Genomic DNA, 25,399 nt, shown 5'->3' on the forward strand with positions numbered 1-25,399 from the left:
CAACTAACGTGCTATGAATTGAATGAGTTCTGCCAAGGTCATTTTCCTATCCTTTTCCTTCTTGCCGAGGCAAAAGGGGGGCCTCGAGGCGCTCTAAAATCCACTGCCCAGGCCCCAACCCCAACACACGAAGAGAGCCCAAGACAAGAAGGAAGCGAAGGAAGGAACAGAGAGACAAAAACAACCGAACCTAACCGAAAAAGTTTCGAAGTTAGGGGGGGGAAAAGCAGTTTGCTTCCTCGGTCGCACTTTGGCGCGCGACAAAAGCAAAAGAGAAGAGCCCGCGGCATTCCTTCCTTCCCGCACTCGACAAAAAGCACAAAGCAAAGGCACCGGGGGGGCGTGTCTCGTCGCATCTCACCTCCCGCCATCTCCCCCCGACAGCGAGTGCTCAATCTCTGAAAACCGCCATTAGTTTATCGCCCCCCAGAAAAGCAAAAAAGCAAACCCCCACTGAAACCCAACAGTCCTCCTCCGCCCCGCCCGCGCACACGTTCCCTCAATTCTTTTCTTGCGCCCAGAGCAACCTCCCCTTTTCCCCGCTCGCCACCCAAGGTATATCTCTCTCTCTCTGCATATATAGCCGGCGAAAAAGATGGCGGTGGGTGCAGTCCGCTTCACTCTTCGAGAGCCGCACAAGCCGCGCGCCGCGACGACGAGGACGGCTGCTGCTGCTGCTGCTGATCGCGGGACGCTGACCGGGGGGCACGGGTAGAGACCCCGAGTTCTTTGCTGCCGGAGTCGGCGATACTAGAGAGAGGAGGGAGGCGGGCGGGAACCGCCGTGGCTGCCGCGGATGGCGAGCTCGAGCGGGAGCAAGCTGGAGCAGGGCTCCGGCCCGCAGCGGTCGCTGTCGAGGAAGATGACGAGGGCGCAGACGATGATGGTCGATCAACCGAACAAGGACAGCTCCGCCGTCGACAGCGAGCTGGTGCCCTCTTCTCTCGGCCCCATCGTGCCGATCCTCCGCGTGGCCAACGAGGTCGAAAAGGACAATCCGAGGGTTGCATATTTGTGTAAGCTTCTTCTTCTTCTTCTTCTTCTTCTCCTCGTCTCTCTCTCTCTCTCTCTGGCGTCCCATTTCTGTTTTGTTCGCTTTATCTTCCCTGTGCTGTTTCCCATTGTTCGGTTCGTTCTGTAGCAAAATTTACATAGGCGACTTGGTGGAGTCGATGACAAGAATGCCATGCCATGTAGTTGTTTATGTTTCGACGATGAAAGTTCAATCTTTTCTCACGACCGACTTAGACAATGAGCATTCTTGCAGGACGAGTCGATGTCCAAGTCGAGGTGCTCGAATTTTGATTTTGTCTCAATTGTTGTTCACACACACCTCGTGCGTGCTTGATTTTCTTCTTTCCCCCTTTTCATTTATCAAGCGACTTGAATTGTCAACCTTTTTCTGTGAATGACTTGAAATTTAACCCGAGAGGGAATTGTTTTTCTCAACAAGAATTATTTATGGGCATTGTCAGCTTTGTAAAAAAACCAGGTAACGGCTGTTAACTGAAGAGTTTACTTATCAAATTTTAATGGGTTTGATAACATGAACTAGATGAAAGGGATTATATAGGCATGCAAAGTGAAGAAGTGGAAGAAGGAAGTCATTCCAAGGTTATATTTCCTAATATACTCGATGAATATTGGCTGTATGTTTGTTCCTATTTATATGCTACCTAATGTTTTCAAATAATGGCGTTTCGATAGAGAAAATAGGCGGAGTATTCTTAAAGTAGAACTCCCTCTTAATCCAATATCTAGTGTCTGATTATCTAACCGAATCAATCTAATATAAATTTTATAGGTTTGGGAGAAAGTCATTTCAGAGTCTATGCCCGAGATATATCTTCTTAAGAGCTGATAAAATGAAATGCTCTTTACAATTATAGGTCATGTGACATTCTAGTTTGCTTAAATATCACTAACGACTATAGCTCTCTCTCTCTCTCTCTCTCTCTCTGCTACTCTCAACCCTTTGCTTAGACGGTAAAAAAATTTGCAAGCCAATACTTTTAGGTGAACAGCAAAGAACTATCTGTTATCTGCTTGGTCATAACCTGTTTTCAGTTAATTGATTGAGGTCTTGTCTATTTAGAGGAGTTGGAGGAGGTAACTTAACTCGATTTTTTTTTTTTTCGTCGAAAACTTAACTCAATTTACTTGCAGAACATGAAGCATCGCCTTGAAGGGGAGCTGTGGGTTGAAATTGCTGTTTGCATCTTAACCACTTAATTTTTGTTCGAGTGACATATCAAAGCTACATTCACCTAATATTTCACCTAAACTGAGAGAATCTGTTTCTAATCGTAGATTATTGTGGATTCGTGCAAATTGACTATGATCATATACAAACAGATTATTGGACTAGTAGGTAGTATCAAAATGGAACGTGCTTTCTCTTGCTTAAGTGTTGCTTCGGGTCACAAACTCATCTACTTGAAATTGTGGAATTCTCTTTACCATTAAAACAGGGAATTCTATGTTAGAGCTGCAGATGATTACTATTCAAACAACAAAGTAGCCAAGATGAGTGTCTGAAGCATATGGTCGATACGAACATTGTAATTGATGGAGAATTAAATGTGAAGTTGTAACTTGTCTTGGTCTGAGTCATTGTGGAAGCCCTAATGGTTCGTTAACAAGAGAACAGCGACGGTGTCATCTTTCTTTTATGAAAATTCTGTCTATGCTGTTTACTTCTGTCCGTTGTTGGAAGTTGGGTCTTATCAATTGTAAGAGTGGAGCAGATATTAAAATGCTTTTCCTGCATGCTCATTAATCTTTCTCAGTGGTCTACCTTATTCATAGTGTCTTCTTTACAAATATTATGATGTTTCATGGCAAGGTTGAAATTGCATCAGTTGGGCTTCAAATATGGTTCTCTTCCTATTCTGTAGCTGAACTTCTCCTTTTCCTTGCTTTATCTCTCCTATTAGGTCGCTTTCATGCATTTGAGAAGGCTCATAAGATGGATCCAACATCAGCTGGACGGGGTGTCCGCCAGTTTAAGACTTATCTCTTACACAGGCTTGAGAAGGTATCTTTCCTAGTTCACAAGGTCTCTTGGCCTGTTGTGGCGGCATTGCTGAATGATGAAACATTAATTCAGTTCATTTATACATCGTGTAACTAGCAGTGATGAATTTTGTCTTTTCATGCTGTGACAGCTAAACTACCAAAAGTGACAGTGGTTGTTAGATCTGATGGCCTGAGACTGCATTTTCACATTTACTAAGCTATCAAGATGTCAGAAAATCACGTCGAGCGATATTACCATGGATTTGCAGTGGTAGATTGTTTAAGTTGACTCAGACATAAACAAGGATTATCCTATTAGACTGGATGTATACATAGGACAGTATCAGAAAATAAAAAAGAAGCTATACAATTGACACATATAAATAGATAAGAGAACAGCAACTTTAAGCAGAATATCACTCTACAGCTGACTTGTCAACAAATAGCAATCAGGTTTGGAAAACCTTTCTGTTTTCTCCAACCAGATCCTCCATGTTACACAAGATGGCACTAAGTTCCAAGGTCTCTATCAAAACCAACTGATATGCCTTCCAGCTTCCGATTGCATTTATTGCAGAATCGGGCATGACCCAAGATATCCCTGCCAAAGATCCAACAATGTGATAAATGTCAGCAACCACCGAATAAGCAGATGTACCAATTGTTTTTGCAGAGAAAACCAATTGACCGTTTCAATTTTCCTAAGCTTCAGGTTGTCATTTTTCTTTATTGTTATCTAGAATCGCAGTTCAGAATTGAAAAAAAATAAATAAAAAGAGAACCGACCTTTGATGGAGCTTTAGCATTCCTCATGTTTCCATGGAAAGTGATTATGATTTTCTTACTCTTAAGAGCCCCATTATAAGATTTCACATGTCCTTTGTGAGGTTTTATGAAGCTTTTTCATCCCCATATCTTCTGCTGTTGGGAAAATGGTCTTTCAAAGAATGAAATGGATCTCTTCATCTTCCATGCTTTTCGAGGGTTTCTTGATTTAGAACATCCGTGAAAACCAGCACTAATTTGAATCAGACAAGAGAGAAGCTAAAAGCTGCTTCTCTCTTTGCAATAGAGAACAAACATCAACAATCAGTAGAAAAAGTTAGTCACCACTCCAGATATCTATCTGGAATTTGCCCTTTAAATCTCTTCAACATCAAATGTGACAGATTTAGAAATGAAGCTGTTGCATTGCAACCCTTACTGATAAACTTCCTAAGGCTTATTCTCAAGTACGGTGTGGTATTAGAGGTAACTAAGCCATATCTGAAACTGTGGGGGCTTCCATGGTCCCCTTGAGGGACCGTCCACGGTCGTGCCCAAGTGTATTTTGTTGTAATTTCCATACAATGGGTTGTAACGCGTATACTCTTAAAGGGTTCTCAATGAACAACCAAGATCTATTCATTTGGGATCTAATGGCGTCCAATTCTCGACGATTGGTTCTTCGAGGGACCATAGACTATGGAAAGCCCCCTGAAACTGCATATACATAGAGTAGCAATCAGTGCTCAACATCGATAATTTTCATCCAGAAACCTCCATGGCCACTTATCCGACAATCATAACCCACAGTTGCACCATTCCTGGTCCCTAGGCCACTCCTGTCCAATGCATTACGGACTCAATGACTTGATCTGAACTTCAGGGTTGCTCCACTTATGGTTAGTTGATCTCTGAATTAGGGGATTGAACTATTCAGACCAGAGTTTGTCAGCACTATTTGGTTCTTGATCCTTTGAGATCAGTTTTTTTTTTTGAAATGTTATGTACCTCTATGTCATCTCATCTGAAGTTTTCCTGGAAATCCTGCCAAATCATATGATATTGGATATATTTAACCTAAATCTTGCAACTGGAAGGCCAACTTCATGGGATGCCAACTTATAAATGGCCCCTCATATGTTGGTGCCATTTATCATTCAGCTTGAAGGTAAAGGGAGGATGTAGAGGTATCATCCTAACAAGGTATTTGAATGGAAAGAGCATCTAAATGTCACTATTCTTGGTAGCTTGAAATGTCTTTTGATTTGTCTATGGCCCTGCTGTTGCTCCAATACTGCTAGGCATATTGGCTGTTGATAATAATATTACATCCTTGTCATCGATCACCATTTCTTGTTATAGTTTGTAAGGAAAAGTGTTTTCATTATTTTCTTCCTATTTCCATGTTTAGATTATGTGCACAATATGTCACAGAATTTAGCCTTGGTGGGGGGAAAAAACCAGCACATGGACCGAGTTGTAACTCGTATGCAAACTGTTTAATGTCTGAAATTGTAATTTTGTAGGAAGAAGAAGAGACTGAGTTTCGGCTTGCCAGAAATGATCCTAAAGAAATCCAGTTGTATTACCAGATTTTCTATGAAGAAAATATCAAAGATGCCCAATACACCACCAAAAAACCGTAAGGCTCTACTGTCATTTGATTGACCGCCAAAGAACCTCTTCACGTTATTGATTCTTCTTTTTGCTCTTTACTCTTGAAGGGAAGAAATGGCAAAGCTATATCAGATTGCCACGGTATTATATGATGTTCTGAAAACCGTGGTGCATCCCTCAAAGATTGATGATCAGGTTCCAGTGAAAGAGTTTTAGTATCCTAGCCTGTGTTCATCTTTGTGTTCTTTTCTGTGGCAAGCACTGAATAATGGTATCCACAATTGGCTTTTGCTCTACAGACAAAAAGGTATGCTCAAGAAGTTGCGAGAATAAGAGAGCAGTCTGAACACTATAACATTTTACCGTTACATGCAATAGGGGTTAAACCTGCAATTATGGAACTTCCTGAGGTAAATTTTCAATTTATGAAAGGTTTGCATTGGATTTTCTCAACAGTGGGCTGTGTTACTCATCAAGTTTTATGAAAAGTATAGATTAAGGCTGCCCTTCAGGCCATACGCAACATGGACAATCTTCCAATACCCCGAGCTCATGGGGCACCGGACATTGAGGATGATAAATTGGTAATGCCAAACCAGAGGAGTCAGTCCATCACTGACATACTTGATTGGCTTTCATCTGTTTTTGGGTTCCAGGTAAAACTTGTCTTGAATGTCCTATTATCATTTGAATCCATTATTGTGCCTTAATATTGCTTCAGGTCCTCCTTTAGCAAGCTGATTCTAGAGCTGCGCATAATTTCTGACTCCATCACTTGTTTATATGCACCATTCACAATGATATAGAAATTCTTGTTGGTGCTCAAGTAATGGTTGGAACTAGTAGAACATAATATCATCATGAAATGATGTCGTCCAACCTTTCCATGTGGCAAGTTTGGCCTACTACCAATGTTTGGGAAACTGGACCGGACTGGTCTGTTTGAACTGGTGACTTGACGATGGGTGAGGCTGGAGTACTTTTGAAAAGTAAAGGACATGTGGCTGAGCTGGGGTTTGAACCTGCGCCCTACCATTGATGTGAGCCCAGATCTTATCCCGCTGCACAAGCAACTTATTTGTGTGGATAATTATAGACTAAAGAACTGAACCCCTTGAAAGAAAGAATGCCCATTGGTGTTGAGGAGACTGGACCCATGATCTCTGTGAGCTAAAAGTGCACTCACTCTGACCTAAATCAAATGTGGGATTACTTCACTATATCACCTATTTGACTCAGTTTAACTAAACCAAACGGTTCAGATGGTCTCACTGGCTGAATTGTGAATTGCCAGCCTCTCGGTTTTCATACCGGTATGGTTTGAAAACATTGCTAACAACTTGAATGGCCTGAGTTAACTGACCCATTCCTTCACAGTTGTATCCTTCACAGTTTATCATGATAAGTAGTTTCACAAACTTGTATGTGAGAATTACCAATCTAACATTTTGTTGGAATTTTACACATTGCTGTTAGCTTCCGACAAAAATGTCTTGCTAATCGTATCTCTTCAAACATATGAACCTTGACATCCTAGTTTGGTCTAGGTTATCAAAGTTGAGATTGCAAACGACAGTGGTTTTGGGCTTTAAATTTGATTTTGGCTAACTATGATGTGAAGGATCTTATGGCTTTTCTAGTATTCTTGTTTTGAATACACGAAGTAATAACACGCTCCATGTGGAAAGGAACATTTTTACCTATAACCTAGTCAACACTATGTAGTGGACTTAGCCTGTGAATAAAGTTTTGTCACTTTTTTGACCTTTCTAATTAGTTTCATAGGTCAGCTTTGCTTTCTAGAATCTCTAATGAAGGAAATTATATGTCATCTGATTAAATATGGATTCTCATCTTGTTGCTGAAGAAAGGAAATGTGGCAAATCAGAGGGAGCATTTAATTCTTTTACTTGCCAACATGGACAGGAGGGATAGAGATGAGGAATATTACACCGAGGTATGTTCTTCATTTTTCTGCATTGGTTTATATAGAAATAGCAGTGTTCACTTAAAAATGAGTTGTGATTGAATATTGGACACATGCTTCCTGCAGTTGAAAGATGAGACTGTTGAGCGGCTGATGAATAAAATTCTTAAGAACTATAAATCTTGGTGTAATTATCTTCATCAGAACCATAATCATGAGTAAGCTTTTCTTCTTTGCTATCACATTAATCTTGCATTTGAAAATTGAGAAGGAACAATCACTGTCTGATATGCCATGGGATAACCAATTTGCAAGTCTGCTCAATGTTTTGGCAAACCACAATTTCTCCTCCAGGATTCCCCCAGGTTATAACGAACAACAGTTGCAACTTATCTACGCCGCGCTCTATCTTCTAATATGGGGGGAAGCTTCAAATGTTCGATTTATGCCTGAATGTCTCTGCTATATCTTTCACCAGGTGCATAATATGGTTATCTCAATATCTATATCCCTTCTAGTCATCCAAAGGCACGTATATTATGTTTTCTTGATGAATAGAAGTCATCTCAAACATATTTAGAAATTTTGCTATTAAAGGAAAAATGTATTTAGCCCACACAAATAATCAAGAAACAAGGATGGTGTGTACACACGCTGCTTGAGGAGATGATGCACACAATTAAAGCCACCGTCAGTAAATAGAAATTGTGCGCCCATCTTTCATGAAATGGACTTAACCCATGTCATTTTAAAGGATACGTAGACCATTGCCTTGTTTAGCTTCAGCCATTGATCCTGACAAAACACTGTGCATTTTTACTTGATGTGCCTAGACAGCCTCCAATAAGGTGGAACTAGCAGAATTTAACTTTGTTTATGCGTACCATCTTCTGCCTAAGAATTGGCATCCCCCCAAAAACTGCTTTGAGTGATGCCTACTATCACTTTCAGGATGATGTTTGCTGACCTAAATGGATGTTTTCGGACTAATTTTTGTGAACATTGTTGGCACAGCTGTTGGCATGAACGAGTTTCTGATATTGATTGGCCTTTCACTTATTAGCTTCAGACAGATAGTAAACTTCAGGTTTTCAATGCATCCCTTTGAAGCCTGAAGCTAGAATAAAAGCTGATTATGTTCCATCTAACTACTGGATAATTTTCATGGGGACAATTGGGTCATTCAATGTGGTGCTTATATATCATCGCGCCCAACTTTGATAATCTCTTCCTTGCTGAAGCAAAATCTGCTTAATCAGCCAAACGTATTGAAATGAACCTGTCAAGAGCAAAACTACAACCTTGGAAATTTTTGTTTGTATTTTAATCGCATTCGAATAACATGTCATCGATTTTCTACCTGTTAATCAGCCAAACGTATTGAAATGAACCTGTCAAGAGCAAAACTACAACCTTGGAAATTTTTGTTTGTATTTTAATCGCATTCGAATAACATGTCATCGATTTTCTACCTGTTGATCACATCTTTGAATTGATGGTATTACTTACTGCTGGAGAAGAAAGGCGGCAGATCTTACATTATGATCAGCAAAGAAATCAAGTAGCTTTCTTGAGAAGTAAAGACAAGGCATAACTTTTCTTACTGGAGTTGATTCTGCTGTTGAAAAGTGTTACACTTGAAAGTCTAGCCTACCTTTCTTGTATATGATGCTTGTACTAGTAAGTCTTTTTTCTTGTTGGTTATGTGATATTAACCTCCCTTTTGTCCAATGGAACAAGATGGCGGATCAAGTTTATGGCATCTTGCATAGCAATGTTCAACCAGTTAGTGGAGATGAATATCAATGGGCAGCACCTGATGACGAGTCATTTTTGAGGGAGGTAATAACCCCTATCTACAACGTCCTTCGCAAGGTATGCTCCTTTTCAGTTGATGCTTCAAGTTCTTGTTTGCCATGTCAAGATCTAAAAATTGAGTTACACGGTTAAAGGAAGCTAGGAGAAACAGAGGAGGCAAGGCAAGCCATTCGAGATGGAGAAATTATGATGACCTAAACGAGTACTTCTGGTAAGATCTATTGAGTGTGAATAATTCTATGACTCTGGCAGAAGCTAGTCAGTTAATTCACTTTTCAATTTCCTCAGGTCTGAGAAGTGTTTCGAGCTAGGGTGGCCGTGGGATATGAAAGCTGATTTCTTTGTGCAACCAGAGTATCTACAACCTGCAAATGCAGTATTCCTTGTTCTCCCTCTATTACTGTGTGTGTGCACGTGCGCGTGTGTGCAGCTCTTTGTGTCAATTTGTGTCCATCTTATGGCCATGGGAGATTAGATGCCTCTCAATTTTGTGATTCTTCATTAATAAATGACTTGCAATTTAACTAAGGAAAATGTTACCAGAAACCACTTTCCAATTTGGTTAAACCTGTTAGACAAGGCAATGATAATTGGCCAGGCAGTCAAGCTTTTGAAGAATTTTCTTTTTCTGGAACCTTGGTTTGGTTTAGCTGCGTCGTTGATACCTTTATCATCAGATTTTTTCCTCCTTTCTCCATTTGTTAAAAGATTAGCTCAGGAAAGTGATTACTTGTCTAAGCTAGATTATGGCCATTCAGCAATAAGCATTGTTAAGTCCTTTAAGCACTGGTTCTGTGTCCTTCCCGTTTCCAAAAGGGCATCACAGCATTGTTAGAATTAACATGCTCGTCTGATAGGAATCCCTGTATATTTGATCGAATTGGCATTAAGAAAATCTCTACATAGATTTTAATAGCTCCTATTCTCCATTGACCGGGTGAATTTGAAAATTATAGTTCAGGAAAGTGATTGCATCTCTACTCTAGTTTATGGGCATCCATCAATAGGCATTGTTAACTCCTTTAAGCATTGGTTGTGTCCTAAACTCCCATTTCCATAAGGGGAACATAGCATCGTCAGAATATAACACACTTGTCTGATTGGAATGCCTTCATTTCTTATCAAATTGGTAGTGATAAATCTCTAAATAGATTTCAGTAGCTTCTTCTCTCCAGTGACATAGTGAATTTCGAAATTATAAAGTCCGAGCCCATTTTGCACTTCACCGTGCATCATACTATAGTGACTTTTGCTTTTTTTGGCACTGGAGCTATCAGGAGCAGTCTTAGTAGAGCGAATAGTCAGCTAGCTTCTTTGACAATGTTCATGGAATTAATGACTATCCAAGATTATCCAATTCATGATTTTTTTTTAAAAGAAACCTAGAAGTTTCATGGTTTATCAAATTATAGGAGGAAATCGAACAATTAGGGGATGGAGCACAACGAAATACTACAGATAGATCTTCTCTGATTGGCATGTCTGTGAACCCATGTTGATCCTGATCAAAAGAAAGAAAGAACCCATGGTGATGTGTATACTCATATTTTTGCAGCATTTCAGTCGGGATACTGACGGGAAGACAAAACCCAAAACTAACTTTGTGGAAGTTCGTACGTTTTTGCACCTCTACAGAAGTTTTGATCGGATGTGGATATTCTTTATATTGGCATTCCAGGTAGCCTTGATGTCGAGTAGCATTATGTTGTAGACTTTCTGTGTAAGATTTTTAAGCGAGTATTCTCCATTTTCTTGGTTCAGGCCATGGTAATTATTGCATGGACTCCTTCCGGGTCTGTCACTGCTCTCTTCGACGAGGAGGTTGTCAGACAAGTTTTGACCATCTTCATAACTTACGCTTTCCTGAACTTTCTGAGGGGTATGGTGATGTTTGTACTTTATGTATCTTTCCCCATTGTCGTCGTAGACTCAACATGCTAATTTATGCTGCATATAAAATAAGACTAGACATTAGCCGGCGCTTTGTGCGGGATAACCATGACATGATAAAAATAATGTTTAATTGAAATATCAAGAAAATAACCAATATAAAAGTGGACGTAAATTAAATAGAAATGTGTGGAACTCATTAATATATTTATATAATATATCCAAGATGTAGTTTGAGGCAATCTAAAAGGTGGGAGTAGAACAAACTCTGAAATACAAGGACCTAAGAATTCTCTTGTCCTGTAAAGTAGATACATACCAATAAAGATACATCTACATCATATATGGACATCGACAAAACATAAATATCTCGATTCTCTCAGCAACGCAAGAGTGGGCATTTGCAAAAACGAAAAAAATTAGAAACAGATGGAGTGATGATTCAATGAATTAAATTAAAGAAGATATACATATTTATGGATGTCAATGAGCATAAAAAAATTAATATCAGGGAAAAGCAAACATGGGAAGGAAAGAATTCAGACAAACTCTCATCATCTTTTATCATCATATATGAGGTTGTAAAGCCCATCCATTTATACAAGCCACAAGCCACAACTTAAAAATTGAAAATGAAGCAGAAACATGTTAGCTAAATACAAATAATATATAAAAAATCGGCACAAAAATCCTTTTCTCCTCTCGCAATAATGCTGTTTTGGTGCCACACGTGACCTGCAGTAGAGCATATGCAAAAAGCAAGAACACTTAAATCAGATATCACTAGTCAAATGTGACGGGCATTTAAATGAGACAAAGTGATTTTAATATCCTATCTTTTATAATAGTAAGTGAAAAAAAGATAGGATTATCTTTCATAATAGTAAGTGAAAAAAGTTTCAACATTTCCTTTGCCAGGAAAAAATTATCACATTCAAATTCATATTTCTCAAATAAAAAAATGGGAAAATGTCGTGCTTCATACCTTCAAAGGGGGACACTACTATACTGTCATGACTAATGTTGGTGCGTACTATAGACATGCTTCGGCATCTCCAGTGTGCAATCATACATTACCTCGAATCATATTCTTGCCAGCCATTATGATATAGGACGTAAATTTCTAGAAGCCAATTCATATCAAAATTTTTTTTTTTTGCAGAATAAAAAGTAAAAAGAAAAGAATGGGAGTACCTTCGACTATTTGTAGAGTAATTTTCTATTTGATGCCTCTCCAATCTCTATCATCTCCAACAAAACTGCATGAGAAACAGAAGAGTTAAAATAAGAGGGATTGATATGTCTGTAACCGAAAGTTTGCAATAGCTAGTGTAAGAAATAAGAAAAGATGGCGAGAGTACTCACATGATCGTGTAACATTTGAAAGAATCTCCGCTCCATCAAGCCATCGAAGCCATGGAGCGTAATTCAAGAAGGTGTTATCAGAGTTATATGAAAAAAGAAGATAATGGTCAACTTCTTTCTGAAAGATTGTACTATGCGGGGAAGTCTATAAGGAAATTATGAGTCAACAAATATTAAATATCTTATAAAAAGAGAGCTAGTGCTTGTGTAGTTGCATGTGCAACATTCTGGAAAATTCATTATACTGCAATCTACTTATCATTAGGACTTTCCAAAACTGGTTGAGCTTTAGGAAGGAGAATATTTGCTTAGCCGTGCAGCTTTCTTTATGAAGAATGCAGCAAATCCAATTGTTGTCATAAGGAGAAGGCATTTCTAGCTATCTCAAGTTTATGTGTCAACCTTAGAGGCAATCTTTAGGAAAAACCTTGTTATAATATATCTCTATAATTAACTGTGTAATACTTTACCCTGGACCAGTTATGACTACTTGCATACGTATTGGCAAATTTTATAAGAGCCACTCAGCATATAATCATTTCTGACACCGCCTTCTTCCTTTCCTCTTCTGCAGCAAGTCTGGATATAATTCTAAGTCTAAGTGCCTGGAAAAGCATGAGATTTACACAGATTCTTCGATACATTCTGAAATTTGTACTGGCAGCTGTTTGGGCCGTGGTTCTGCCAATTGGTTACTCTAGTTTAGTGCAGAATCCAACAGGAGTCCTGAAATTTTTCAGCACCTGGGGTCGAGATTGGAGGAACGAGTCATTCTTTTATTATGCCATAGCTATTTATATGATGCCAAATGTCTTAGCTGCTATGCTTTTCTTCGTTCCTTACTTAAGGAGGAACATGGAGCGTTCAAGTATGTTCCCTATTACTGTTCTTATGTGGTGGCCTCAGGCAAGTAGATGGATTAGACTACCACTTTGCTACTAAGGGCCTTAATCACTTATTTGCATTATCTTGTTTCCTTCCCCTGAATTGTATGTTTATACTATGCAGCCAAAGCTTTATGTGGGGAGAGGCATGCATGAGGACATATTTTCACTGCTGAAGTAAGAAGATCATTGTTCTGATTAATATGTTGTGTTTTTGTGCTTTGATTGGGGTTAATTTTGAAAACAGCGTTTGCTATGTCAGCACTGTCTTCTTTTTCTTATTTTCAAGGATGAACCTTCGTGGCTAGTTCTTGAGTTTGTGCTTAAGTTGCAGTATTCGGACATAGACCCATCACCCTAAGTTAAAAGATATGTGCTGCTTTATTTGAGTGACTTTGCTAATCATACATTGTTTTATTTGTGTCTTAGGTACACCATGTTTTGGATCATGCTGCTTGTCTGCAAGCTGGGTTTCAGCTACTATGTTGAGGTGTAATCATCTTCTATCAAGTTATAGTTGTTTGGATTATGTGGGGTTTGTTTTTTATTACTGCTGAAGTTGGGGATTTCTTGTGTTTACAGCTGGTACATAACAGTTGGAGCATTTTTGCATATCTAAAACCGAATAAACATATGTATACTATTATTATCGATCTTTCTACTTAAATATCATATAAGTTCTGTAACTCTTGGTTTTGTTATCTCAGTAAAAATGAACAGTTCAACTTCCTTGAGGAAAATTGGTGCAGTTGAGCTAGAATCAATTCTCTTATCACATATTTAACCTTTCTAGTGTTAGAATTTTAGTGTTGAATACACAAATAATCACCTTAAAGAGGTTAAAGATTGGAGAGATACCCACAGATGGAAGTACTGGCAACCTTGTCCTCATGGTTGATGCTGCTTTCCTCGAAAATAAGTAATCACAAATTTACGATGACATTTTGACTTGAAGGACGGCATATATGGCAGAATAGGTAATGAATAAGTCTTGAATAATAACATACAGGGAGATGTAAGTACTTACGTGTGTTAACTAATCTACAAGTCTTGCTTCAAAGCTATATAAACTTTAATGTGTCATCAAGAAATTCATATTAGTTGCCTGCTGAAAGAGGTTCCAAGTCTTGTTTCAAGGCTTGTGTTGTTGGTGGAATAACTGAGCGTGGCCTCAACACTCTGTCAAGATAGTTTTGAGCATGTCCATAAAAGTAAAGGGAAAATTTTATCAAGTCAGTTGATTGTGGGGTCGTTGTTTGTCCAGCTATTGTGATTGTCGATGTTGTTAGCTTTGGTGGTTCAGGAGATGTAGCTCCTTTGCATTCTGCTCTCCACTTGCTCTTTAAAAGATTTAAACATGTGTATTTTGTGTGTAGATTCTGCCACTTGTTGAACCAACACAATCAATTTTGGATATGCATCTGGATAATTATCAATGGCACGAGTTTTTTCCTCATTGTAAGGTTTTTTTTACTCTTGTGATGTTTCTAGTATATTCTAACCGAAGGAAAAAGCCTGTGCTAATATTCATCTGCAGCTGCAGTGACACATAACATTGGAGTTGTTATTGCAATATGGGCCCCTATTGTTCTTGTAAGCAGACTGGGTAGTTTTGTCATGATCCCCATCTTGCGGTATGCTGTATTTGATGACACTATGCCCTGTGTGATATGTTTTCAGGTCTATTTTATGGATACACAAATTTGGTATGCCATTTTCTCTAGTCTTTTTGGTGGCATTCATGGTGCTTTTAGCCATTTAGGCGAGGTGAGTGACAAGTCTTTCTTCATGCATGAATAGAATGCCTGAAGCGTTTTAAATTTTCATGACACAGACAGTTTAGCTCTTAGGTTTATGCTTAAGGATCCTACATACTTCTCCTTGCTTATAACACCTTCTTGCTTTTCTCAAGATACGAACACTAGGGATGTTGCGGTCCAGATTTGCCACCGTGCCCAAAGCTTTTAGTGAGCTTCTATTGCCATCATCATCAGATGCTCACCAAGCCAGGACGAGGCAACAGGTATTTCCAATTGTTGGTTGATTTAGTGTTCCGTGGGTGACATTTCTTATAATATCATGTTTATGATGCGTTTCTACTTTTCCATGGCAGGATGAAACCAGACTGAGGAAAAATATTGCGAACTTTTCAAGAATGTGGAACAAATTTATTCAGACTATGAGAGAGGAAGACCTAATTAGCAACAGGTATAATGAGGAATTCAACTTCCTCAATTTAAGCTTCAGTCTTCTGCCTCAAACGGATATTCTGACACTTCCATTGGCCCATTAATCCAGCGACAGAGATTTGCTCCACGTACCATCTTCTTCAACTGATGTCACTGTTGTGCAATGGCCTCCTTTCTTGCTTGCTAGCAAGGTATGCATAGTTTGACAAGTTGATTTTTACTCATATATTTGCTCTAATTCATGCTTCTTGTCATTATTTTTTCATACAAAAGATTCCCATAGCATTAGACATGGCAAAAGATTTTAAGGGCAAGGACAAGGAGGATGCTGAATTGTTTAAGAAGATAAGGTACGATCCTTATATGCATTCAGCGGTGATTGAATGTTATGAGACTCTCCGGGACATTATATATGGCCTTCTGGAAGACGAAGCTGACAGAATGTAAGTGAGAAAAACTTATATATGCTTTAGCCTGTAACTCCATATTTAATATGTCGTATCATACTGGTGGCATCCTTTCTTCTGTCAAGGCAATTGAGAAACCATGTTTTTCTCAATTTTTACAGGATCATAAGGCAAATCTGTTATGAAGTAGACATGAGCATAGAACAGCACAGATTTTTGGCTGAATTTAAAACGAGTGAATTGCCTTTGCTCAGTAATAAGTTGGAGAAATTCTTGAACATCTTGGTTAGTGCTTTTGTCACCTATATCTAACGTCAGTTTTAATCTCAATGAGTACATGAATATAAAATTATTCTTGGAGGACTGACCGTTGAATTGTTTTCTCTTCTTCCCTCCAATTGGCTCAGTTTCAAGAATATCTCAGTTCTTAACTACTTTTGTTATTTTGGCAGCTAAGCGACCAAAATGACTTAGCAGTGTACAGATCCCAGATGATCAATGTCCTGCAGGACATCATGGAGATAATTATCGAGGATGTCATGCAGCATGGGCATGAGTAAGTTCTGACAAACATTGTTTTTGTTGGTACAAAATGTTTCTGTGTCCATGACTCTGCCGCTTGTAGGATCCTGGAAAAGGCAAACATTCATTTCCTCCATACGAAGAATGATGGAAAGGAGCAGATGTTTGAGAAGATCAACATTGACCTTGCACAAAGCAAAATCTTGAGAGAGAAGGTGCGCTTGACTCATTTTTGTTTGAGAAACCACAAATAATAAATAGTAAGTAAAATCTCATTCTTTGACTTCTAGGTTGTTCGGCTCCGTTTACTTCTGACAGTCAAGGAATCTGCCATCAATGTGCCTTCAAACTTGGAAGCTCGTCGACGCATCACTTTCTTTGCTAATTCTTTATTCATGAGAATGCCAGGTGCTCCGACAGTGCGCAAAATGCTGCCCTTTAGGTCTGTTTTTACATGAACAAGTACTACGCTTCATCGAAAGAGATAACATTGTTCGTTCAATTCAGTTGCTGTAATTGCATTAAGTTTATAATTTAGTCTTGTTGATAATAAATGATGATAGAATTATTTGGTTTTGCAATAGATGGAGTTGTTGTGCGGTAGATTAACACAACTGCCATTATAAATTATAAAGGAAAGTTGGAAATCCAATCACTATTCCTGCAGTTTTTGTGATACTTATTGGCATAGATATAAGAAGTATCATATGACATTTCTAATTTCATTGTCTTCTAAAAATTTGTAGTTGTTTTGAGATGAAATGATGTTCGTGCTTACAGATATTTATAGATTAATTGATTACTCGAAAAGACTAGAGATGACCATATACAAATTTTTAATTGATGGTGATATTATATTTCAATCGTGTATGACTACTGAATGAGAAATCAAATAAAAATTTAATGGATCTATTTAGTTTTATTAGCTATTTTATCAAAGCACATCCAGTTTAATTAATTACTCATGGTAATGAAGAATTATCCTAGGTTTGACTCGGTGGCATTATGATATTTTCTCCAACAAATGTAAAGACTATAAGGATTGAAGCTCCTCAACCTCCAAGCTCCATTCTACCATTTTTCTGTATATATGTTTGCGCACACATGTATATATATCCCAGATGATTGTTTAATAGATACCTATTTGTCATTTTCTTTTGGGCTCTCCTCTGCTTTTACGTCTTGGTCAGTGTCTTGACTCCATACTACAAAGAAGATGTCCTCTATTCCACCGAAGAACTTAATAAGGAAAATGAGGATGGAATCTCAACTGTGTTCTACCTGAAGAAGATCTATCCAGGCAAGTTTGCCCTTTGGCATGTTATAATTCACTTATACACTTGATATAATTTGACCAATGCCTTGTGCCATTCAATCTAGATGAGTGGACCAATTTTATGGATCGGATAAAAGATCCAAAACCTGGACCCCCAGATAAGGAGAAGGAGAAGGAGAAGTTCGAACAGGAGGAACGTTTTTGGGTCTCTTACAGAGGGCAGACTCTGGCTCGGACAGGTTGAGAATTTATTTATTTGGAAGCATACACTATGCTTGACAGTCATATTTATCCTTGCTTTGCTACCGAACTTACTATGTGCATTTGCTGCTAGTGAGAGGGATGATGTACTACCGGCAAGCTCTAGAACTTCAATGCGATCTTGAAATGGCTGGAGATAACGGTTAGTCATTTAACATGAAAGAAAGAAATGTAGATTTACAGCTTTTGATTTGTTTTTGTTTGGAAGTTGCTATAGGAAGTGGCATCCAGATACTGATCAAGACTCAATTTTTCTGTGTAGCTTCAATTGATGAGGATGACAGGGAGGTCACAGAGTTTGCACGAGCTCTGGCTGATTTGAAGTTCACCTATGTTGTCTCTTGCCAAGTCTATGGGAATCAAAAGAAGTCCAGTGATGCTAGAGAGAGAAGCTGTTACAGTAACGTGTTGAACCTCATGTTGATGTAAGTATTAAGGATGTTACTTCAACAGTAATCAACGGAAAGTTCCAAAGTGGCTGATGGATATCAATGATACTAAAAATTCTTTCTAGGTATCCTTCTCTGCGGGTTGCTTACATAGACGATAGAGAGGAGACAGTGAATGGGAGAACTCAGAAGTGTTGGTACTCTGTTCTTGTGAAGGGAGGGGATACACTTGACGAGGTAAGTTAGAATTTAGTTTTTTTTATGGTTGAATATTAGGTATCGAGTGGGGTAGAGATCCCATTTATTGAATATAATCTAGATGACTCCTCTAATCGTTGCTTCTTGCTTTGGCTATAGTTTGATTCTACATCTTTGGTTTTCTAGCCATAATGCTGTATAATTTTCTTAGTCTGTGAAATTGGCTGTAGGGCATTTATTCAAACGATAATTTGAGACACATCTAAAGCTAATATGCAAAGACATGGCAAACACTGTTAGCATGTTTCTGCACTTTCTGTGAAAGCATTCTACATCTTTTGTTTATAGGGTTTGTTTGGGCTTCATATATATGTGCTCTCCCCCAACCTAACAGCTTGAGCTTTCGGGTGGGAATGTCTAACATGTTCTACCCTAGGTCTTATATCGTGCATGGGGCTCCTTCTTTGTTAATTCTATGTATTGTTAAAAATATTTATAGGTAGGATTATCTAACACTTCAAAACCAGTGTTTGAAAATTTTCCAGACTCTTCAATCAACATCCATTTTCATCAGAACTTTGCATCTTCCGATTTTCTTCTTCCTAAGTTTATTGGTACTTCCAAAGTTGATTTATTGTTCTTCAACCGAAAATCTTGCTCATGCTAATTCTAATTATTTCTGAACTGGCAATTGGAAAATTTCATTCATAACAGTCTTATACCTTATCTGTAGTCAAGTTCTCATATTCTTCTCTCAATGCTTAATTCTTTCTAGGGATAAGTGCACTGGAAGTCCTAAAACTTATCATGAAAATGCAATTGAGTCCTAAAACTTTCAAAAAGTGCAATCAAGTCCTAAAACTTGTCATGAAAATGTAATCGAGTCCTAAAACTTTCAAAATGTGCAATCAACGGAAGGACTTGATTGGACCAATTTGACAAGTTTTAGGACTTGATTGCACTTTTTGAAAGTTTTATGACTCAATTGCACTTTCGCGACAAGTTTTATAACTTCGAATGCACCAATCCCTTCTTTCTAATTTCAAAATTTGATGGTCCTTACTGTTTTCTTCATCCAATGCTGTCATGGGGCTAAAGGACTGATTCTTGTCTACCTTTTGCATCAACTCTAATTTTGGAGCTTTTGAGAAGCTACTCTACTGTCTTCCATGTACTTTCTGTCCGTTTATCTCTGAAACCTTAGAAATTACAGCTGGATCAAGCTAGGGCTATCTACTACTAGAGCTAAATTGAAGCGGTCTTGTTTGCAAATTTTGGAAATACTAAGCCAAGTAATTGACTTCTCGTTATTTTTCTCCGATGGTGATGTATGTCGATTTGACTGAATGTCAATAGTAAACCATTTTTGCAGCTTGAATATGTTTGACAATTGAAATACGCAACTAGTCACCTTTTAAATTAACTAGTTTCGGGATGCATGATGGCGTTTGTTGAAGTTAAGCAACTTTAGAGTGTCTCAAATGCATTAGTTTACTTTTTCTCTCAGAGAGGATGAATTTATCTGAGCAGTTACTTTTATCAAGCAAAGAAAATTTAGTGAAATATAAGCTCTTTGTCAAGCCTATGTGGAATTCCGTCTGTCTTGGATGTATTAATGGGGATTGTGTCAGTATTCAATACGTCAATCAGTCCAATAACGATATTAAGCTTTAAGAAGTACATGAATTAGAAAATTTACTCGTCTCTTCTGATGTGAGGATACAAATTTCAATATGGTGGCCACATTTCTGAGTCACAAGGATGTGGTGCAATCTTGATTGGTGGGATTTCTGTGGACCTTTTTCTGCAAATGGATAATCTATTTAATTTGTAGGAAATATACCGTATCAAGCTTCCAGGCCCTCCGACGGCAATTGGAGAAGGAAAACCAGAAAATCAAAATCATGCTATCATCTTTACTCGTGGGGAGGCACTGCAGACTATAGACATGAATCAGGTAGCTTCGTTATGCCTTTCCATTGAATATGCAGGAGGATAAAGTATCTCAGTTTTTTTTCCTTTCCTTACTTCTAGGATAACTACTTTGAAGAAGCTTTCAAGATGAGAAATGTATTGGAGGAATTCCAAAAGAAACGTCGCGAGAAGAGAAAACCTACTATTTTGGGCCTTCGGGAGCACATTTTTACCGGAAGGTGAACCTTGGAATACATATATGTGCAAAGATCTTCTATTATTCACCGCTTTATCCAGTTCAAAGGATCTGGTTTGAGAGAGATCAGAGCAGATTCGTCCAATGTGAATGGTTAGATGATTATTTTTTCACTTTTTTTACAGTGTTTCATCGCTAGCTTGGTTCATGTCAAATCAGGAGACCAGCTTTGTCACTATCGGCCAGCGAATCTTGGCAAATCCGCTACGGTAAGCCAAGAATTTGTGGCTTCATGCATTTCTGTCAACTCAATCTTTGTAGCCACCAGAGTCCACGTCTCCAGATACATTGATTTTTCTTTTCTCAAGATTTATCTTTGGGCGAAAGGAAGATTTTCTCATAAAACCTGAATTTTGTTTAGGACTATGTTATTTGTTCCTTCTTGAGCCTAAACATAAAGATTCACATGCTCTTTTCCACGACACCTACATGTTTACTTCATTTGCTGATGAGAGAGACATCTCAGTGGACTTGTGCGAATTCTTCTTTGTTTCTTAGAGAAGCTCAAAAACTTTCACTGACTTCCACAATTGCAGCTAGCGCATTGCATTAGTCTAGCAGGAAGAACTTTTGGATCAGAAGCGTGGTCATTGAAAACAATGCAAATCTTTATGATCATAAATCTTTAGTCTTTTGGATTGTTTCTAGCCACTGTCTGCGAGTACAATTTTGGCGAATACGGAGTTTCAAAAACCACAGTATGGTAGGTTCGGTGATTTGCATGATTGTATTATGAATTCAGCATCTTTAAACAAAAATTACTGTACAATATTGAAGTCTTTAGCAACTAGTAAAATGAAAGAATTTTGATTCTTCTTGTGTTTCGAATATTCTTGGACGTCTTCCAATTTGATAAGTACATTATTTTTCTCGAAAAGCAAATGAACTCCAACTTTTCACCATTTTAGGCTCTTAAGAAAAAATTTCTAGAAGCGCTTGCAGACTATCTTGTGCCATGCACGAGAAAAAGTCTCATATATATTGATAAAGTTGACGAGACATTTCAATATGCAAGGAATTGTTATTATCTATGCAAGTGAAGCAAAGAGTTTTCTTGATTTAAAGCAAGATTCACATTGTAGAATGAGTGCACATGGACACGTGGAATTTCTCTTGTATCTTATAGCATCCCATGCAACTCTAATATGTAAGTTGCTTTCGTGTGATATAACTATGAACATTGTACTGCATGACTATTAATCTAGGTTCCTCGTTAGTATCTTAAACGAAAGAAAGAAGGAAGGAAGAAAATAGGTATGCGTAGAGTCTGAGTTTTATACTGAATAAGATAGTACCAATCTGATGTTTGTGGTAACCACTAATCCATTTCTTTGTGCACTCGCACTTCAAGCAATAACTTATCTGTGCATTCGCAGTGAAACTCTGATTTAAATTAACTGAGAGGATTATCTTGTTCCAAGAATGATCTGAAGGCTATTGTGTTTCTCATTCTCTTGTCGCAGGGTCCGTTTCCATTATGGCCATCCTGATATATTTGACAGGCTTTTCCACATAACACGGGGCGGCATAAGCAAAGCTTCAAAAATAATCAACTTGAGCGAAGATATTTTTTCTGGTAACCCTAGCATATATATATGATATTTCGCAGGGACAGAATCTGACCATTTCTCGCTTCAGGGTTTAATTCAACTCTTCGTGGGGGATTTATAACACATCATGAGTATATCCAAGTGGGAAAAGGGCGAGATGTAGGGATGAACCAAATATCCCTTTTTGAGGCAAAGGTTGCAAACGGAAATGGTGAGCAGACACTTAGTCGTGACGTTTATCGGCTCGGGCGGCGATTTGACTTCTACAGAATGCTGTCATTCTATTTTACGACCGTCGGTTTCTACTTCAGTAGTATGGTAAACCAACCATTCCTCTACTCGTTTTGCAGCAACTCTCATAGTTTGTAATTGCAGTTCCCTGTCACATGGTAAAATGCTTGGTAACCAAAGCAGTTAATTTTTGTGAATCTTCGGGGTTATTCTAGGTCCAGTCTGTCTTTTTGAGAGTCAGTACAATTAATGGAGTGGTTCCTTAACAAAGGGGTTATAGTTCCTCCTTGGGTGTCTCCTGTTGGATGGTCAATGAGTAAGTCATTTCCACTTTGTTAATGAAATGGTACAAAAATCTCAGTCTGGCTAAATCAGTTCTGAGATTTGGAATAGTACATCATTTTGCTGGGCTGTAATTTATCAGTTTGAATGGATGGAGATAGGAGGGGGGGTGGGGGATTATGTTGGTTGGTAGGCAATTGGACTTCTATCTCGTTCTTTTTCTTCTGAATTTTGCATTGATAACTTGTGTTAGCTTACTTTTTTACCGCTTTGGACTTGTTTCATTCAGGTTACCGTGCTTACGGTGTATGTTTTCTTGTATGGACGGTTGTACATGGTTATGAGTGGGTTGGAAAGCGAGATTCTTCAGAATCCTAACATACGTCGGACAAAGGCTCTTGAAGAGGCCTTGGCTAGCCAGTCTGTCTTTCAGTTAGGATTATTACTGGTGCTGCCCATGGTCATGGAAACTGGCCTGGAAAAAGGGTTTCGGACTGCCCTCGGTGATTTTGTCATTATGCAGCTGCAGCTAGCTTCCGTGTTTTTCACATTTCAACTTGGAACAAAGGCTCATTTTTACGGAAGAACAATCTTACATGGAGGATCCAAATATCGAGCAACGGGTCGTGGGTTTGTTGTTTTTCATGCAAAATTCGGTGATAATTACCGGCTTTATTCACGAAGTCACTTTGTGAAAGGGCTGGAGCTCTTTATACTGTTGATCGTCTATGAAGTTTATGGGGAGTCATACCGCAGTTCAAATCTCTACTTGTTCATCACTTTCTCTATGTGGTTTTTGGTTGCTTCGTGGTTGTTTGCACCGTTCATATTCAATCCATCTGGTTTTGACTGGCAAAAGACAGTAGATGATTGGGCAGACTGGAAGAGATGGATGGGAAATCGTGGCGGAATTGGGATTCAACCTGATAAAAGTTGGGAATCATGGTGGGAGGAAGAACAGGAACACCTGAAGTATACAAACATAAGGGGAAGAATCCTTGAGATAATACTTGCATTTCGCTTCTTTATTTACCAGTATGGAATTGTTTACCATCTTGAAATAGTTCGCCACAGCAAGAGTATACTGGTAATCTATAAAATTCATTGCGAATTTCTCTTTTCTCCGTCTGTTGCTGAATTGTTCTCACAGGATCATTCTCTAAGGCTCTTCTTTACTTGCGTAGATTTATGGAATTTCCTGGGTGGTGTTGCTAGCCGCTCTGCTGGTTTTAAAGGTATGCAGATACGATATATGGAGGTTTTGTTCCTAGATCTGCATGTTAGCCACACGCATTATTCTGAGCAAAGTCCAGTTGACCATTATTATTTTCTGCTGCTTTTCTGTTACCTTATCTTAAATCAAACTGCAACAAACGTGTTCTCCTTGCAAATTATTATGCCCTCGATGTTTTCAGATGGTATCCATGGGAAGACGAAGATTCGGTACAGACTTCCAGCTCATGTTCAGGATCCTGAAAGCACTTCTTTTCCTTGGATTCGTGTCGGTTATGACAGTCTTATTCGTCGTGTGTGGACTCATTGTATCTGATATATTTGCTGCTGTCCTTGCGTTTTTACCGACCGGCTGGGCTCTTATTCTGGTAAGTCTGGACTAGTGCAAGTTTAAAAGAAGCTTTTATTTATCAAGTGGGTTGTTTTCAACTTGCCCGAGTCGAAACTACCTAATTTTGCACAAAGCACTCGTCACGTTCATATTGTGATTAGTCCCACATAAATATTTGAGCACCCATTACCTCTCCAACGTGCTTTTTACTGTACCGTGAAACTAACGAGATCGATCTTTCTCTTGTTCTTGACAGATTGGGCAAGCGTGCAGGCCGTTGCTTAAAGTGTTAGGACTCCGGGATTCGTTAAAGGAGCTGGCGAGGGCGTACGAATACACCATGGGGTTGCTACTGTTCATGCCGATAGCCGTCCTGTCGTGGTTCCCGTTTGTTTCGGAATTCCAAACCCGCCTCCTCTTCAACCAGGCATTCAGCAGAGGCCTTCAGATTTCGATGATTCTCTCCGGAAGGAAAGAGAAGACAGCATGAGGCCCCTGACCCCCCTTCATCAGGATGTGATTTTCCCCCTCCTTTATTATGCATGAACTTGCACAGAGGCTTAGGTTTCTTGATCAGCCTCTCTAACACTTACAGTGGCATCAAGATGGTCTTTTCACTGTTTATACTTACACCCAGACACCTCTTTTCTTCCCCAGTTCTTCTGTTAAATGCTGTATGTTTTTAGCAAGATTCTTTTTGTTCCGTCGGATTTGATTTTTTGAACTTTGAAATATCAAGAAGGTTCGTATTATGCACGTTTTGCGGTCCATAGTTTGTTCAATTCTGTCATGATCTTATTTCTTTCGAATTCGAATTGACATCGATTAATTTCGGACGCCCAAATTTTCCACACTTGTGATTTTCTCAAGATTGTCGAATTCCCATGCGCACAAATTCATAGATCATAACATATACCCTCTGGATCCGTCATTAGTTATGTCGATTAGATCTATTTATAAATAAGTTAAAAACTCGAGAACAATGTCCACGTAAGTTTTGTGTAAGTGGCCATTTATCAATGATAAATGAATCCTTAAACATCCCAAAAAGCCATCGTGCATTGTTATCTAAATTT

At 38.7% G+C, this 25,399-nt stretch overlaps 1 protein-coding gene across 2 annotated transcripts; it reads left to right on the top strand.

Moving 5' to 3' along the window:
* Positions 1-774: 774 nt before the first annotated feature.
* LOC115682716 (callose synthase 7) lies at positions 775-25,091 on the top strand. 2 transcript variants are annotated; one of them, XM_030607007.2, is made up of 42 exons: positions 775-1,016; positions 2,937-3,037; positions 5,310-5,425; positions 5,508-5,595; positions 5,700-5,810; positions 5,895-6,056; positions 7,268-7,357; positions 7,454-7,545; positions 7,682-7,805; positions 9,068-9,202; positions 9,280-9,356; positions 9,434-9,521; positions 10,701-10,823; positions 10,907-11,024; positions 12,975-13,306; positions 13,409-13,461; positions 13,714-13,774; positions 14,661-14,742; positions 14,822-14,877; positions 14,965-15,051; positions 15,197-15,307; positions 15,398-15,492; positions 15,583-15,664; positions 15,747-15,916; positions 16,042-16,165; positions 16,333-16,436; positions 16,506-16,617; positions 16,693-16,844; positions 17,593-17,702; positions 17,783-17,917; positions 18,013-18,081; positions 18,202-18,364; positions 18,454-18,565; positions 20,361-20,483; positions 20,561-20,679; positions 20,822-20,905; positions 22,160-22,272; positions 22,335-22,564; positions 23,049-23,846; positions 23,944-23,994; positions 24,175-24,360; positions 24,580-25,091. In XM_030607007.2, exons 1-42 carry the CDS (start codon positions 797-799, stop codon positions 24,811-24,813), a joined length of 5,793 nt encoding a protein of 1,930 aa, XP_030462867.1. In that variant the 5' UTR covers positions 775-796; the 3' UTR covers positions 24,814-25,091. The 2 variants fall into 2 exon arrangements, with proteins under 2 accessions (XP_030462867.1, XP_030462869.1); XM_030607009.2 differs by having other exon boundaries at positions 14,828-14,877.
* Positions 25,092-25,399: the final 308 nt, after the last annotated feature.

Source organism: Syzygium oleosum, unplaced genomic scaffold, assembly GCF_021117445.2.
Source record: "Syzygium oleosum isolate NSW1041296 unplaced genomic scaffold, Sole_v2.1 Sole_v2.23, whole genome shotgun sequence".
NCBI lineage: Eukaryota > Viridiplantae > Streptophyta > Magnoliopsida > Myrtales > Myrtaceae > Syzygium > Syzygium oleosum.